Genomic DNA, 19,037 nt, shown 5'->3' with positions numbered 1-19,037 from the left:
GGTCCCCTTTTCAGCCTCTCTGGCAGTTCCTTAAGACCCACATCCAAAGCATAAAATTTTGCCCAATTTTAGTTCACAGACCCCCACCAATATGTTGAAAATTTCAGTTCATGATGCTTCTATTTTGCTTAAAAACCAGTTCTTTATGTTCCCAAAGTTTGGTTCTCCACACCGCCCGCACACCCCTACCAAAAAGTTGAGTCCCCCCCCCCAGATTGATCAATCAACCATGGCTGCACTTTGGGCTTCTGACAACTATAGTCTTAAAATGTGATAGATCACCCTTGAACTTCTGCAATATATTACATTTAAGGGACCAATTCATGGTGGGTTGAGGCCCGGGGGTTGAGGGATTTATATAGGTTACACCATTTTGTTTTCACCTTGCAAGTCCAAGGGGAGGGGGACATTTTTGGCACTTATTAAATCAAATGGGAAACAGTAGGAAAAGTAGATGGTGTTGTTTGATAATTTTAAAAAAACTGCCCTCCCTCCTCACTTTTCCAACAAGGTTGGACTGAAACAAATTTTTAATTTCATGTGGCCTAAAGTTATTCACAACCTGAAGTACACACAGGTCAAGTTCAAGGTCATAGAGCTCAATTAAATAATTTAAATGAGCCCTATGCATCAATGAATAACTTGTGCCTGAATTGGGTGTTGGTGAACGTGTACGTATTGGTAAGTTTACAATGTTTCTTTTCATTTTAATTAGCCGATTTAGAAGTAGATTTTATTGAAAACTGTGTTGTAGTAGTATTTGCATACTCTAAGCAGCAAAAGAATTATGATGCCAGTTATAAATAAAAGCCAAATATGTAGCATTGATTTGGTAGGTAGGTTTATATAGCCAATTCATAACCTCATTAATAAACGCAATGCGTGCGATCCAATCATATTTTATTATTTGTAAAACGCTTGAACGCAAATCGAGGTCATTAATATCTCACAATTGACCGCAAAATGCGTAATTGTTCCAATGTCGCACACAATTGACTTCTGCGTGCGCCGTGACATGCGTCCAACAAACTGCTGTGGCTGGCTGCCGTATTTGGATTGCGCGCTACCATATTTGCACAGATTCTGATCGCACTTTTGTTATTGGTCGTCTTGTTTTAGCCTGATCGATTTTGGGAAAGGGAAGATGTAAAAATAGTTTATTTTTACAAACTTTTGAGGAACATTTTGTGTTATTTTGTAAAGTTAAAAGATCAAAGTGACGGTTATGAATGAGGTTAATAACTTTGCATCGGTAATATGTCGGGCATTGTGAAAAATCTAAACATTTTGCTTTGGACCTCGGAATATCCCTCGGGGCTACGCCCCTCGGGATATTCCTTGGTTCCAAAGGCAAAATGTGTAGATTTTTCACAATGCCCTCCAAATAACCGATGCGCAGTTATTAACCTCTAAATAATTAAATTGAAAAAATTATGCTTGTCAGATTCATACACTCACAGACTTAAAAGCTCCACTGCTTTTCCTGCGTTACTTACCTGCTTACTGCTAAGATAATGAGAAGCGAAGACAAATATCAACAGAGATGTAGTCTGTATCTGTCTAGATCAATCAACAGTGGTGGCGCCAGAAATTTTCTTGGGGGGGGGGCATTGAGGGGGCAAAGTGAATTTCAGGGGGGGCAAATTAAATCATCAAATTTTAGCATAAAATTGTCGTAAAAGGGGAAATGTTAAGTAACTTTTGGTTTTTATTGGGGGAGGCAACAAGGGGGCAAGAGTTCTGACTGGGGTCAATTAAAAAATTTTTTTTCTTCTTTTGTTTTTGCCCCAACAACTCTGTGTTGTGTGGGCTTTACATGTATGGCATCTTTACAGGCATCTGTCAGGGAGAAAAAGCAGCTTAAACAAAATTTACTAAATTCTAGCTTGGTAGGAAAACAGAGTATGATCGCCTCTTGTGCTGTATAGTTTTGTATCAAGTTATTTGCATATCTTGTGAATTTTAATGAGCTATAAACATTTGCATATTTTGCATGAACTTTCCATTAATCCATTCCAGGGGTATTAAAATTGGAAAATCCTGCACTTTCTTAGTTTGGACAAAATAAGCACTTTTGGAGGTTACGAAAGAAAACTCACCTTTTAGGCCTACTCATTGAAAACATGTCCAGTCATGGAAAAGTAAAAATCTCTTGAAAATTAGGTATGGGGAAAAAGAAACCCTTCTGTAAAAATATATACCCCTGATCCAGTCTACAGCTTACACTCAACAGGGAAGTATTTGCACTTCCCAGGACTCAATAACCGATAAACTCAAACTTGTTAGGGTGATAGAGTACGATCACCTCTTGTGCTATGTATGAATTACCTTATTTGCATATTATTAGCTATTATTTGTACTTACAAACCTTTGTTGTGGGCCACCTAAATTAATTATGACATGCATAAGTCTAGTTAACACCTTAATTTGCTACATTTTTTCCTCTATTTTTAAATTCTGCTTTTATTTTCCTCTAGAAATATAAAAAGAGATGGCGGCTAACGTTACTGACACATTTGAGGAGTTTACTTCCCATCTGAACAACATAGTAAGTGGTGGCTACATGACAATGGCTATAGGGTTGGGTGTAGACACTGGACTATTTGATGTCATGTGCAACATGGACAGACCTAAAACATCAGAAGAAATTGCAGATTTGGCAGGGTTGAAAGAAAGGTAAGTTTTGTTTTAAAAGTTTGTGTCGTCCTGACATACTTTCATGATTTCAAATAAAATATTGAAAGAAACATGGAAGTTTTGTGAAAACATGTACTTGTACCCATAAAGCGCCAATCTGGCTTGAAATGTGGGGGACAATCAGCCTAAATTGTCAAAAATGGGTAATTTTGCCAAAAGGTGACCCCCCCCCCCCCCCGATAGTTTCAAAAAACTGTTGTCATTGCCAAAACAAGTAATTAAATTGAATACCTGAGTGGAAGAAGGGCCCAACTCCAATTTTTTACAAAAATGAGTTAGACCCAGCATTTTATTGCCAGCAGACTGATCTTCCTTGTGTGTGAAAGATGAGCCAAAATCCACTCTCTAAATAGTCTTTCACGTACACTTAATCATGGTTTTCATGGAAGAAAGGCCCAACTCCATGGAGTTGGGCCCTTCTTCCACAAATATAGGGTTAAAGAGGAATTTTGTTTATCCATGAAATCTGCTTTTCACTACAATAAATTTTCTTGCTAACATATTACATGAGTTCTACTTGTGCAATTAATGGTGATTACGTAATTTCTGTAGGTATTTATAACACAGAACTGGCACTTGCAGTATATTAGTGGAAGAAGGGCCCAACTCCAACCTGTATTAAGACCTGTACCGCTGCCATGGAAACATCAAATATAATTACAAATGTATGTACTATTGTATGTTCATGTATTAAAGGTCCCCTGAAGATGAAAACGTTCTGTCTATAAAACTTTTCCAAATATTAAGTTTTTTCTTAATATCTCAAAAACAGTTTTGATGGAGTTGGGCCCTTCTTCCACTCAGGTATTCAATTGCAAATAAACCAATGTTTTCATGGGCCATATATGAGGCTGCAAAGTCAACAGTCGCATGATTGTAAAAGTCCAGACTTGTAGTATTGGGACCCGCCATAGGTACAGACAGAACCCAAGCCATGAGTCCGGAGACATGGGTAGGGGTACAGAAATTGGGCCACAAGTACGTGCATGGGTACTACAATTCTGTTAAACTCTCCTGCCGAACAGGGACACATTTTGTGCACTCATAGTTTACCAGTCAACATGTTCTTACAGATATGTCCGAGAGTGGCTTGGTGCTATGGTGATGGGCAGAATAGTGGACTTTAATGGAGACCAGGAGACTTACCACATCCCAGAACATCGTATCCCTGCGTTGAAGCCAAAAAGTGGCCAAAATGTAATGACCCTGTATGCCAAAGGTGTACCAATGCTGAGCAGTGTATACAAAGATTTGGCTGAGTGTTTCAAGAAGGATGGACCCGGTGGTATGTATACATTGAGAGTAGGTTTGGGGTTTAGAATGAAACCCCAGTGGTGTAACATGGGTCATCACATTAGGGGTGCTCTGACCATGATTGGGGGCACTGGGTCTGATTGGGGGCACACACCATTTTTGGCAATTTTCCTATGGTATTTTTTGAATATTCAGATTGACTGGGGGTACCCCTATGATGTTACGCCACTGTGAAACCCTTTAATTGAAATGTTTCACCTGTATATGATCCAATGCTGAATGAGTGTCCAAAAATTGGCAGAGTGTTTTTGAAGAATTGTCCAAATGCTATATGTGACCAGCTACAACAAAACCTGGAACAAGTCACCAGGCATGTTTTTGAGTTTTAGACCTTTAAAGATGACATTCCCATAAAAAATTCAAATTTTGGAATTCTGAATTTCATGGTATTTGACCTTGGGACTGAGTGGACTTTCAAATCCTTGAAAGTATTTATTAAAAAGAGGTTAATTTTTGATCAATAATTGACAGCTGAATCCCTATTCAATCCTGTGTAAAGCAGGAAACTAATTAGCCCATTACTCAGGTTAGCAGTTCGGCAAAAATATCAAGGTATCATTTACAAAATTATCCATAATGCGACTTGTTCTTGGTTTTGTCAGAACGGGTCACATATGGCTTCTGGAGTAGGTTTGGGCTAGGATTTGGTATAAAACAGTTAAGTTGTAGAAGTTGTAACAAAGTTATTTATACTGTTTTATATTAAAAATAAGCTAATTATGTTCATGTTGCCCTACTATCATATGTTTAATTAGCAGAGCATTCAGGCAAACCTTTCATGAACAGAAGATCTGCTGATTGTCTTCTATGATCAATTCTTTTGTTTCAATTTCTAATTTGGTTAATGTTTATTTTTCTGTAGGACTGGCCTACTCAAAGTATACAGATATCCAGGGTTGTAAGCTGTTGTATGAGTGGCATCAGAAATCAATGGTTTGATAATTATCTGATACAACATTTTGTGCCTGGAATACCTACTCTCAAAGAAAAACTAGGTGAGTTGGTTGGACAGTATAGCCAGAAATCATGGACCATTGGTGCATCATGGGTTGTCAGTGCATGTTGCCAGTGGGGGACCAGGGGCCGGCGCCCCCCCCCCCAACTCATCAGGGCCATTTAGTTCATGTAAGGCCGTCGGTAGATGGAAGGCGTTAACAATAGACTATTTTTTACCAAGGGTAACTGAACAAAGAGGAGAATTGTAAAAAAAATGATGAAAAATTGTGAATTATACATACAAATTTGGTGTTTTTATGTTGGTACTGCCTATTATCCTTTTTTTTCCCCTTTTTTTTCACTTCTTCAAACCATGCATGCAAAAAAAATTTGGGTCAACAAATCACAACTTCCGTCGGCAAAAAATATTTCTGTCGGTACATTTACAAGTTTTGCCCTCGGTTCCAAAATCTGATTCCACTGATGTTGATCACTGCGGGTTAGGGGAGTTGAATCCCTGTCGGGGACCAACCATTGCACATTATTTTTTGTGGGACCTGAGAGAACATCAGACACACCAAATTGCATTCTGAATACAGGGAATGTTTTTCTGATATCAAATAATATAGATTTTTTGAAATTCACGATAAAAAATACAAATTTGGAAATCATTAAAAATTGAAATTAAGTGTTTTGCTCCTTTTTGTTTGAATTCTTACAGATTCAGGTATACAGGTTCTTGATGTTGGATGTGGTGAAGGTGGAGCATCACATCAATTTGCCCAGCACTACCCCAATAGTCAGATATATGGACTAGACATTCAGCAAGATTGCATCACCAAGGCAACAGAGATAGCTGCTAATAAGGGATTGGAAAATATCTATTTTGTTTGTCAAGAAGCTTCTGGTATGGATTCTACATGGAATTCAAAATTTGACTATGTATTTATGCATAATGTTCTTCATGATAACGCCTACCCAGAGAAATGTTTAGATGAAATATATCGCGTTATGAAAACTGATGGTATATTATCGGTCATGGATACTTGGACACATTCCAAACTTGAAGATAATTTGAACTTGAGTCCAACTATTGGGATAGCATATGTATGTAGTATGATGAACTGTGTTCCAGTGTCTTTGAATTTTGAAGGAGGAATGGGGCTAGGGGCAGTGTGGGGTAAGGAGAGGGTTGTTGCGATGCTATTAGATCATGGATTTGATTGTGAAGTATCCAAATCTCCTGGGAGTGAATTCTTACATTATCTATGTACGAAGAAGGGAAAGTAATTTTATTTATATTTCGTTGGATATTTCCTGATCAAATACATTGTTACCTTAAAAACTAAGAGCCTAAAATTAAGCCATATTTACTAGTTTTGAGAAAAATGGAAAAAACTTTCTGCCTGATAATTCATTTTTTAACTTATTTTAACTTTTTTATCTTATTGACTTGGTTAAAATTTTAATTTGTTGAAAGCAAGTAAAATGTTACTTGCCTTTGCTGACAGTTTTGTCAGTAAACCACTGGCAATGTCTTTCTCAAAACTGGTATTGTTGTGACATGATTGGGAGGAGCACAAACTGCAACTTAGTCTAAAATCACTACCTACAGTGACTTTTACTTCTTACCAGAAAGCTGTCTGATCAACACAACAACACCAGCTTTGAGAAAGTCAGTAGTTCACTGATGAAACTATCAACAAAAACAAGTAATTGTTGCTTGATTTTGACAAATTCAAATTTAAGCGATCTAAAAATACCAAACCTGATGAACCTCTTTCAAGATGTTGTTGACAATGACCCCAACAAAAGGTGCACATTAATACTGTATAAACTGTTTGAATGTAAGGTACTTTGGGTACCGGTAACAATGCATTATTTTAGATGACCTAATTCTTAATTACATTATACTGATGTTCTTTGTTATTCGGCTACCAGTAAAGTTACTTAATCCTGTTATTTGTAACATGTAGGGCTTATTATGGAATATGTCATGTATATTGCATATTTTCGACAAAAAGGCTGTTTAGTTTGACATGGTCTGTAAGAAGGAGTATTTGGGCAATTCCAAGCATCATTCCGCAACGCGATGTTTGCCATTTATTTATTTATTTATTTATTTATTTATTTATTTATTTATTTATTTATTTATTTATTTATTTATTTATTTATTTATTTATTTATTTATTTATTTATTTATTTATTTATTTATTTATTTATTTATTTATTTATTATTTTTATTTTTTTTTATATTATTTTTTTTTATTTTTTTTTCAAGCCTGATTGTGAATATAATATTATTGTGTGTTCATTAAAAATTACGATGTTTTTATAAAAATGGAAAATGCTTTAATAACAGCAGTGCTTTTGTAATTGTTTTGGTGGTAAAAGTTGTTTGTGTCCAACTTGCTAGTATAGGGAACCATAGAACAAAACTATTAATTAGCAAGTGCCACCCCCTTCCGCCGCCTATGAACATTGCACTCCATAAATTCATACCACTTGAAAAGGTGACATAGGTTAAATCATTAAAACTATACCATTACAAAGATTTAATTGCAACAAATGCTATTAGCTGATTCCATCTTATTCAACAAGACTCCTTTGCAACCAGCTTTCCCTTTTATAGGAAATTTCTATTTAGGTTTGTAACTCATACCTTGATACTAGCCAGTGAAGAAACAAAATCTATTTTTGTAATGAAAAAGTGCGATTTTGCTGATTTTTAATCAAATTTGGAAAAAATATTGCCCCTTATTTGGACTTTCTGAACACTTTTATCACCAAAGATGACCTAAAAATGTTCGGAAAAGACATCCCAGAGCAGCTCCACCGAAGACTGCAATAATAACAATTTATCATCCTCAATTTCTTACCCGCCAGGCAGGCGGACACTTTCGGGCGGGTGTTAAAGCACATCCCCGTCTACCGCTGATAAGGATATTGATGAAGTAGCTACATGTTAATAGCATTGATAAGGGTGATAAAGTAGCTATCTACTGCTGATATCAGTTTATAGAAGCAGCTATAACTATACTGCTGATATCAGTATTGACGAAGTAGCTAGCTATCTACTGCTGATATGCCTATTGATGAAGTAGCTACCTGCTATATAGTGCTGATAAGGGTAATGAAGTAGCTATCTATTGTTGATAAGGGTATTGATGAAGTAGCTATCTACTCCTTATATTAGGGTACTGATGAAGTAGCTATTTACTGCTGGTATTAGGGTATTGGTGAAGTAGCTATCTACTGCTGATATAATATAGGGTACTGATGAAGTAGCTATATCTACTGCTGATATTAGGGTACTGATGAAGTAGCTATCTACTGCTGATATTAGGGTACTGATGAAGTAGCTATCTACTGCTGATATTAGGGTACTGATGAAGTAGCTATCTACTGCTGATATTAGGGTATTGATGAAGTAGCTATCTACTGCTGATATTAGGGTATTGATGAAGTAGCTATCTACTGCTGGTATTAGGGTGGTACTGATGAAGTAGCTATCTACTGCTGGTATCAGGGTACTGATGAAGTAGCTATCTACTGCTGATATTAGGGTACTGATGAAGTAGCTATCTACTGCTGACATTAGGGTACTGATGAAGTAGCTATTTACTGCTGATATTAGGGTATTGATGAAGTAGCTATCTACTGCTGATATTAGGGTATTGCTGGAGTAGCTATCTACTGCTGATATTAGTATTGATGAAGTAGCTATCTATCTACTGTTGATATGGCTATTGATGAAGTAGCTACCTCTATCTGCTATATAGTGCCAATAAGGGTGATGAAGTAGCTATCTACTGCTGATAAGGGTATTAGTGATCTACTGCTGATAATGATTTCAGTATTGATGGTTTCAGGTATCGTTTTTGGCCAAATTTGTTGACTTGCTTGCTGGGAGTTTTGCAGAGTATGTTTTGAATCTCATTAAAATACATGTAGTTAGGGGATTTCATTTTAATAACAATGATTAACTGCAAAGCTCACATCACTACATCAGTAACCTTTTGCATTGCAACCACTGTGCCTTGCAACTGCGAAGCTTGTGAGCTGTGATTAGGCATTCTTATATTTACAAGATTACGCAACTACATTTGTACCGAGGCTAAGTGTACCGTATGTTGTCATGTGAATGCAAAAAAACATTTGAGAAGTACTCTTTGAGAAATCATGCTTTTTAAAACTTAATTTTAAAATATTTAAAATGTGCAGGAACTTAAAATTCAAGTCAACTGATTGTTTGAAGATGATGGTATCAATGTCTTTGCATTGAGAAAGATTCATAACTGCACTGGCTTCCTGTGGCACACAGAGTAACTTTTAAGATCTTGCTTCTTGTGTACAAGGCACTTCATGATCAATCACCTACTTATATTGCTCAAATGTTTTCTTATTATGTTACTGCTCGCCCACTCAGATCTTCAAATGATCCTTCACGTCTTGCAATTGACAGATTCAACTCTGTTGTTGGAGAACACAGGTTTCCTGTTGTTGCTGCCAAAGCATGGAATGGTCTACCACAACACATCAGGGGAGCCTCATCTACAATCACTTTCAAGAAACTCTTAAAAACACACTTGTTCTGACTTTCTGGTTGTTATTGCTTATGTATTTTGCTCATGTTATTTTTGTAAACGCAATGTTGCTTTGGCGAATTGCGTCCTAAGAAACTTTTGTATGTATGTATGTATATATAACTGAGACTATGATTCACGTTGGACAAGAGTAAATTATATAAGTTTTCAAAATTTTATTGTCATAACATTGATACTATTGCAAATTTCATTGTACATAACATTGCGATATTATAATAATCAATTTCAAGTATAAAAAATATAGTGCAAAAAAAAAAAAAAAATACACGCTGGTAACAAAAGTTATGTGTATATATTCTTCAGCCGGGGGGCTGAAGAATATCACATTTTGCCGCCCCTTCCTCAACAGCCCAAAAAGGTTGACCCAATTTTTTTTCGGTGGTTTGAAAAAGTGAAGAGCAAAAAAAAAAAGTATAGTACCATACATAAAGCCCACCGACCGATCCTACTTGAAAGGTCTGCCCGCCCGTAGAACAGGGTTTCTTTTTTTTTCGTCGCCTAATATTCATTACTTTTGTTACTAGTGTGTTATAGAAAAATGCAAAAATATTCACAAATTTGCCAAGGGGTGCAGTACCACGTTATATCAACTCAAGTTAATTTCTTTTTACTGTTTTACTTCATTTCTTATGCTTCTACAACTTTTGGATACAATTCCAAATACAATACCTCTATGATGACATTATCTGTTGCTATATGTAAATTCATCTTCAAGGTGCAGAATCAAAAACCAAAATTTTTTTTTAAAGGGCATTTCGTGATCCACAGCCTCATCCCCCACTTTTCTCAAAAAAAGTTGAGATTTTTATATCACTGGAATACTCTGGCTACATAATGTTTATGTACAAAATATTTCTTGCAGATTAATTCGTTTAGCAAAGATATCGCGCAATTTGAATTTCGTTCTGGTGCACCAGAACGAAATTACAACGTATTGTCTATGGAGCAGTGTAATACACATAATCATGCATAACTCGCAAACGCAAAATCGGAATCAACTGAAATTTTGGGAATATGCTTTTTCGTGGATATGTACTGAAAAATGTCATAAAAAGAGGATGCTAGGATCACGAAATACTCCTTTAAGTTAGAGACCTTAAACATGCTAAATTACTTGTTATTCAACGCTCATCATGCAGAGAAATACTCTTATAAAAAGATTTGTATTTTGAGGGGAATTTTTTGAACAGATAACCATTCCTTATATCTCTTATTACTACTCACATAGTTAAAATCAAACCGGGCCGGGCTACATAGTTTTAAGATAAAAAAAACACATTTCTATTGTGACATTTCTGATGAGCACATAGCAAATCCATAAACATAAGTTCAAAATGAGAATCAAGAAGCCATAAAACGTACCACGGTTGTCCACAAAAAAACGCAAAAATATGATTTCCAATTCAACGTTCACCAGAGAAATACTGCTATAAAAAGGATAAATATTTTGAGGGTTTTTTTTAACAGCTAACAACTGAGACCAGGCTAACAATGAATGTTAATCCAATATGTCCATGTCAGTTCAATAGAAGTAACAGTAATTATAATGTACAACTTGATCCCGCTTGAGTCTGAGTTCAAATTCCCCATCTGTACAACTTCGCGAACCTATCTTTTAACTTGCACTATAAGTACAAAAAACTTCTAGGTTTTCAGTCCACTTTGTGAATTTGATGCAGTAGGCATACTGTTGTCCGCTTTGTCCATTTTCAGATGTCCTTTGCTCTTTAGCTCTCTTTGACTTGATATAACGCTTTTGCATAGCTTGTACAATATATCCACAAATGTAATACATCACTTGTCATTATCAGTTACAGTTTCATTGTCGCCTATAGCATTTTGGTCCATCATGTTACTTCGTCGCTTGAAGAACTGCTAAACAAAACAAGTGATGAATCGCTGGATAAACAATCTGCCACATCTCAAGTCCAGTTCGAAGTCCATGTTCCTCATGACAAAATCCAAAAACTCCTCAGTCTTTAAAGTTCGCATCATTTGGCATCTGAGTTGTGAAATCACCTGAGAGCGAGGCAATTATCGGAATCATGTAGTTCATCAGGATTGTATACAAACAAGCCATATTAACATTGAGAAGTCTTTGTCCAATTCTGATCATCGATGCACCATATTTTGAAAACCCCATGCCATCGTTATTTGTGATGTTACGAAGTGCTGCATCAACGATGGCCGGCATCTCCTTCTCCAATTCATCTTGACTGCTCAATATGCGTGCTGGGGATCCTGGCCTGCAGTCTTGGTTGGTCACTGGTAGCATAGGCCTTCAAACACAAGGCCTATGTTGGTAGATTCTTCACGATGCTGATGAGCTGCAAATTTAACATAAAAAATACAAAACAATTAGAACAAGAGACCTACATAAAATCACACTTCGCATCACTAATGAGAACTGGCTGTCGTAGTGACGATCATTTTGGTCGTAGTGACGATCATTTTGATCGTGGTTCCGAATCCATACCGGGGGGTCAGTCCCATTGTGGCCTGTACACCATCCGCGATAATCAACTTTTGAAAAGCACCAGTGGTAACCTTGATAACAGCAAATATTGTAATTTGGTGGATGGGATTTTTCTTGACTTTAGTGCTGCTTTTGATAGGGTAGATCATACAATTTTGTTGCAAAAGCTTCATTACCATGGTATCAGGAATAATGTTCTTAACTGGATTAAAAGTTTTCTTTCAGATAGAAAACAGAGAGTTATCTTTGGCGGAGCTAAATCTGGTTGGGCTTCAGTTACATCGGGAGTTCCTCAAGGTTCTGTTTTGGGGCCCATCTTGTTTCTGTTATTTGTAAATGACATTAATGAGAACCTGTCCACTCCCTTATTTCAATTTGCTGATGACCATACACTTGTACGTTCTATTCGAACTTTTAAGGATCACCTTGCTCTGCAGAAAGATCTTGACAGAATTCACAGGTGGACCATTGAGAATAATCTCCCCCTTAATGCTTCTAAGTGTGCTGTTGTTCATTTTTCGAGGTCTAGGGCTTGCAGTCTTTTTACATACAAGTTAGGTGGTATTCCAATTAAGGTTGTTGATGAGTATAAACTACTTGGTGTTGTTTTCAACTCTTCCTTATCGTTCACTTCACATGTTGATAATATCTGTAAAAAGGTTTCTCGCCTAACTGGTTTTGTCATCAGAACTACAGTGCTCTTCTGCATCTATTTAAAGCATTGATACTCCCTCATCTTACATACTGTGCTGTAATTTGGAATCCTTGTCAGACTGGCCTGCTTGATAGGTTAGATAAGAGTCAGAGAAAGATTTCTAAAGTCTTGATGTATAGGAAGAGGTGTCCTTCTGATCTTTCATATGAGTCTAGATTAGACGAATTTGGATTACTTAAAACATGCAACTTATTTGATTTGTTAAGGTTGATCTTCTGCTTTAAATTGATTAATGGAATTGGTCCTTCTTCTTCCTTTTGCCAATTTTTCAAGCCTTCTAAGGTTAAAGAGCTATATCTCCACTGTAGTTCTCATACCAATGCCTTTTTCAATTCTGTTTTTGTTTCCTTTCCACGTTTGTGGAATGAACTTCCCACTGATGTCCGCTCTGCGCCCTCCCTTAACTTGTTTAAGGCAATGTAAAGAACATTTTATGATGTAATTATGTTTTTCATATGCATGTATATCTAAAAATGTTTTGGAAACTTACATAGTTCCAATAGTTGTATAATTTGAGTTACATGTAGGCCCACTCTAAGGTAGTAACATTGTTCACATGTGTATTAATTTATTTTGCTGCCGCGGCCTATCTTGTGCTCTGTTGATACATCCTATGTGCATATGTTATGTCTTAGAGTGTTCACTTTTTTTTTTCTTTCTAAAAATGTTTTTTTTTTTTAATGTGTACATGTATCTTGAATTTATTATTATTTTTATATGTACTTATAATCAGGAAAGAAGAACACATTGTGTTTGGACTGTTTAGTCTATTTCTTCTTTCCTGGATTGTCATTTAAATTGCTTTTAGTGTTTTTTTCATGTTTGTAATTTATGACAATTGAAATAAATATTATTATTATAAACAAGGATTTACACACGCGCCTGTTTTCATACCCTAAACAGGGATTTTATTCCTTGCATCAATTTTTAGTACCCTATAAATAATATTTCCGCGTATTTCGTGGTGTGGTATTGGAATGGTTTACAAATTATCTAAGTAATAGAAAGCAATATGTATCCTACAACACGTGTGACTCACAACTTAAAGATATTGTATGTGGTGTCCCGCAAGGATCAATATTAGGTCCATTATTTTTTATATTATATATTAATGATATCACTAATATTCTGATTTTTATACTATTTGCTGATGATACCACTATCCTTTTAATCGCATGAAAATATTGAAAATCAAATAAATGTCGTGAATGCTGAATTGAAAGAAGTAAGCAATTGGGTTAGAGCAAACAAGTTATCAGTTAATGCAAGCAAAACAAATTATATGTTATTAGGAACGCCTCATATGACATCAGTCAAAGTGCAGCAAGATTTAAACATCGTCCTAGACAACACACTTTTGGACCGAAACATACCAATTTTTTAGATGTCTTAATAGATGAAAACCTCACCTGGAAATGTCATATTGACTGCGTTTCCAAAACTTTGTCGAGAAATATTGGTATCATGAACAAATTAAAACACTTTATTCCTGATCGAATATTACTTACCCTATATTATACTTTTATTTTGCCGTACCTCAATTATGGAATTCTAGTCTGATACATGTAAACTTTACTTAGATAAACTGACCAAACTCCAAAAATGGGCAATAAGAACAATTTCTAACAGTCATTATAGAAGTCATACCCGACCTTTATTTGCCAAATACAACATTCCATACATGATGAGCTATCTAATTCATTTAATGCGTATTTTACAAAACGTTCTGACATCCATGACTACCAGACAAGACGAAATAATGATCTCCAGTTAACAAAAAAAAGGAGTTTTTTCCGACCATTCCATTCGAACGAGCGGGCCCATGGTTTGGAACTCTCTAGATAAAAAAATTAAAAACTCAAAGTCCATAAAACATTTCCGCAAACAGCTTAAACAAAATCTTATCTCTTAGTCCAATTAGGCCATTCTCGAGCACTGTAATTTGTCATGTCTGTTAGTCATTTTTATTTATATTTGTTGCTTTCATAATCTTTGTTTTGTTTTTTCGCCAGGGAAAGGCAATTCTCAGGCCTTATTGGCCTTCCTGCCTTTTCCGCCTTGTGTTTCTTTTGTACTTTATTGTAAGTGATATATTTTTGATGTAGTTGTATATTTTTATATATGGAAATAAACGAATGAATGAATGTATGAATGAATGAATATTAGCAATTGCAATTTTACTAACCTTTTTTCCAATTTTTTATGTTTTTGACACCCAAAACACGATACGCGCGTATCGTGCCTAGCCACGAAAAACTACCCTTTTTACGCGTTTTCAGTATCGCGGATGGTGTACAGGCCACAATGGGAGTGACCCCCCCCCCCCCCACGGATCCATACGTGTATAGCGTGAACCAGTTGACCTGGCAACGATTGATTTTGATGTCGCATTTCGACAGCGAATTCAATACAATAGAGGTTATCCACTTCACTCATGTGTGACTTCTAACAAAAGACGCTGATTCCCGTAGTATTCCTCATTCAAACGAATTCAATGCACGACCTCGGAGTTACCTGCATGACTTTGGCGGGCTATTTTGAATGGTTACACATGCAGGTACTTCTTTTGAAAGTCCTAAACAAGGTATAGGAGTCGCTGATAGGATATGCAGCTTATAGAACACGGATAACCGCTATAGTAAATTACAAATCACAAGGTACATACTATTTTGTGAGAACATTTAAAAAACATGGGGTAACAATTTTATCCTATAAAAGGTGAATTCGAATTAAAGCCCTTGAGTAAAGAAAGCCAAAACTGAAAACCGTTTTGTAATAGCGCTTTCCATGGCAAAGTTACAACTTGACTTTCATCAAAAACATTCAGCTAACATTTAATGCATCTATTAACAAACAAAATCAACATAGTCTCATGAATCAAGGAGCTTTCATGCTTTTCTATGTGGAACTGAGTATCAAAATCCCTTTAAAATTCCATGTGTGATTCTCTGGCTGACTAGCAAAAACTAAGGTTTGCCTTTTAATACCTAAATTTTGTTATCAACCGACTTGTTCGTAAACTTTGCTGAAGGAATTTGGTTTTACATTCATGCATAGGCCCACATATAAAGTCTGTACAGAACGTAACGCAGCTGTTTATAAAAATACGCCTAAAGCTTCAAAGCTAATAAATGTTTTCACAATTTCACCATAGAAAAAAGAGTGATTTATTTACGCGCATTTTGATATCGGAATACACTAGTACCAATCATCTGTTTAACTGGTATTGATCATAGTATATTCTTTTGTATGTATTCTGGAGCGTGTTTGGAGGATGATTTGAACCGGGGATTTGAACTAATGACCTTCCGTCCAAGCACTCTATAGATGATTTAATTTCACGTATGAGTTTAACACCATGATTTTTTTTAGATACAGTATCAAGCATTGTGTTTTTATTCTGACATTTACTAAAAAAATAAAACTATTGGTTTTAATTTTAAATAAATCATAACGTGAAAAGGCGTAGCTCAAAATTTTGCTAATTTCAACACCGAATTCGATCGGTTCCAGTGCCTATAAATTAAATGACTGAGTGGGTCTTGTATACGAATAGCCAGCAACTGACTAACGTTCTGAGTGTAGGTAGGCCTACTGTCCATAAAGGTTCTAAAAGTATGCTGCATATTGTACAAGCTTTCAATCGATAACAAGCAAGCAGGGCTTCTCTATTCAACATGTTAAATCAACAAGAATTGGATGGTCCTTTTCTCCCTAATATTACTAATAACGATTTTTGTTTAGGGACCATCACAGATTTTGTAAAGAAATACCCAGCTATAAAAATGCATGGTTGTCAAAATATGACCCTTTTATTCTACGAACAACTTGATATAATGATTCTTTTGTTATAGATATCACACTTCTATAATAGCCCACTTCGCTCAAATCTACTCAAATCAAATCAATTTCAGTGACCAAAAGATATCTGGTATGTGTGTGAGTAGATTGTGTAAAAAGTCAGGACAAAAGTGTTTATTATCACACCATCCACTTGCATTGTCTTCATTCAATTGAATTTAGTGACTGATCTCTAATTGCTGGGGTTAACGATTCCAGGGATTTGCATTTCCTGAAAAATATTACACAGTACATAGTTAAAGAATCCCTCCAAGTTGGCTGCGATAATCAAAACTTACAAAATGTTCACGTGCAATCCTATCCATGTGTAGGTACCGGTCAATATTTATTATATTTACGCATATGAAAAAAAAATGACGACAAATTTCGTGTCCTCTTCCCTCGGGTCACTTGTTGGTGTACTCATACTATTCGGGTTCTGGTATGAACGTTTAGGCCTACACATTAATTTTTGTAGGACATGAGAGCACATCAGACATATCGAATTACATTCTGAATACGAAGAATGTCCTTCTGATATCAAATAATTTGATTTTTTGAAATTCGCAATATAATACAAATTTTATGGCAAATTATTCAAAACTGAGATTTTTGACATCTAACAGTCCTCGAAGTAAATTTGATAATGATACGTAGGCCTACTTAAAGTGTATGTAGCTGGGAGGAAAAGCCAACAATCATTTGAAAATTGTGATTTTTCGTATTGGAGATCTAGATTTCTCAACTCACCCCCCCAAAAAAAAACCTAGAAAATTGACAGTAGATTTTCGTTGTCAAGTGTCAACCGTGTAATTGAATACATGAATTGAAAACCCACCCAAGTCCATGGGAAGTGATTTAGAGAAAAAAACCTGTGTATCATTTTAATTCCTTCAGTTAGATTTACCTGGTCAATATGATAAGTTTTACGTGCAAATGAGTAGGTTAAACTGTATTAGGTACCGTATGACGATTAGCATTTCAGGGACTTTGTGGGGTTCATTTTAAATGCTGGACTTGGGTGGTTTTTTGAATCATATAAAAAGACAACAATGTTGGAATGAGATTACCACTAGTAAGATAATACAAAATAAAGCACACTGGTATGTATAATGTTGATAAGCATTCTGCCATGTAATATAAACCACACACTTTCCTTTATTAAACCAATTTTTTTCTTCAAAAGTCACTCTCCAGTAATGAATGTGTTACAAGTGGACTTTTATACATACTGGATTTCAATCAATGTGTTACAAGACTCAAATCATGGAGGTTGGTGGTTCTTTCATACATGCTATTTTTCACATGCTCAATAGACACAGAGGATGAATTTGAGTTGTTCTTTCATGCATATGACAGGCCTATGTATAGCAACAATTTCCCATGCTTAACTGAATTTGGCCAAATTATGGACTTGGGTGGGTTTTGTATTTATATATTCAATTGAATGGGATTATTTTGAAATTTTAAAACGCTTAAAATGTCATAAACAAGTAGGCCTATGTTAATAAATAATATTAATACAAGCTAAAACCGTTGGGGTTCGATAATGAACCCCACAAAACTAAGTGTATGGAAAATGCCATACGGCTGAGAGGTTTTGCCGTCTCTCTTCGCCCATCATGCCGCTCGCCGCCTGAAAATTGAGGCATATTGGGAAAAAATGTGTATCTTCAATACGAAATGTCAAAATTTTTAAATGATCGTCGGTTTTTCCTCCCAGCTACAGTACACACACTACACTTTAAGTACATATCTTTAGATTCATAAATTTTACTTCGAGGACTTTTAAATATGAAAAATAAAACAAATATATCAATTTTGAATATTTTGCCATAAAATTTGTATTACATCACCAATTTCAAAAAACTACCATCAGGACATTCCTCGTATTCAGAATACAATTCGATATATCTGATGTGCTCTCATGTCCCACAAAAAATACTGTGCAAACGTTGTTTGCTAGTCAAAAAATAAGGTTCACTAGTCCGAAAAAAGGTTCGCTAATTCGAATTCAAATATAGAATAGTTTGCATCATCTAGGATGTTTTGTTACCAAGATAACACAGTAAAATTTCAAATCCCATCGACTTTTTTACCTATTTTTCCATTACCTAGTTAAGTTTGATTCTCAGGGGGGATATGGGAGTTTGGGGCAGGCATTTTTTCTTTCGCCGCCGAAGGCGGCAGATTTTTTTTTTTACGTACAGAGTTGGGCAAGGCAATTTTTTTCATCTCACTAGTGGGCGATTTTAATTATTTTCATTTCACCAGTGGGCAACTGTCGTTTAAAAACAAAAAAACCTCGCAAGCCACACCATGGAAATCTAAATGGTGTGCCCCTAATGCAAACTATTTTTTTATTTTTGTACCGTACTATTTGCACTATGTTCCGTCAAATCGGACCACTTTTACGGGTTTTTTACCCCTGTATAGAACGAAACATTTGACC

At 35.7% G+C, this 19,037-nt stretch overlaps 2 protein-coding genes across 2 annotated transcripts in view; both read left to right on the top strand.

Moving 5' to 3' along the window:
* Positions 1 to 2,102: 2,102 nt before the first annotated feature.
* Positions 2,103 to 19,037, top strand: part of LOC140171386 (S-adenosylmethionine-dependent methyltransferase Rv2258c-like) — a 39,436-nt gene continuing 22,501 nt past the window's right edge. The window contains exons 1-2 of the mRNA XM_072194632.1: positions 2,103 to 2,676; positions 3,771 to 3,982. Coding sequence (XP_072050733.1) covers positions 2,492 to 2,676; positions 3,771 to 3,982 — 397 coding nt within the window. The 5' untranslated portion in view covers positions 2,103 to 2,491. The remainder of the gene's footprint in view (positions 2,677 to 3,770; positions 3,983 to 19,037) is intronic.
* Positions 4,626 to 6,999, top strand: LOC140171979 (S-adenosylmethionine-dependent methyltransferase Rv2258c-like). Its single transcript, XM_072195327.1, has 3 exons — positions 4,626 to 4,637; positions 4,874 to 5,006; positions 5,669 to 6,999. The coding sequence occupies exons 1-3, from the start codon at positions 4,626 to 4,628 to the stop codon at positions 6,235 to 6,237; spliced, it is 714 nt and encodes a 237-aa protein (XP_072051428.1). The 3' UTR covers positions 6,238 to 6,999.

This window comes from Amphiura filiformis, chromosome 15, assembly GCF_039555335.1.
Source record: "Amphiura filiformis chromosome 15, Afil_fr2py, whole genome shotgun sequence".
Taxonomy (NCBI): domain Eukaryota; kingdom Metazoa; phylum Echinodermata; class Ophiuroidea; order Amphilepidida; family Amphiuridae; genus Amphiura; species Amphiura filiformis.
This window is presented reverse-complemented; position numbering and strand designations above follow the sequence as displayed.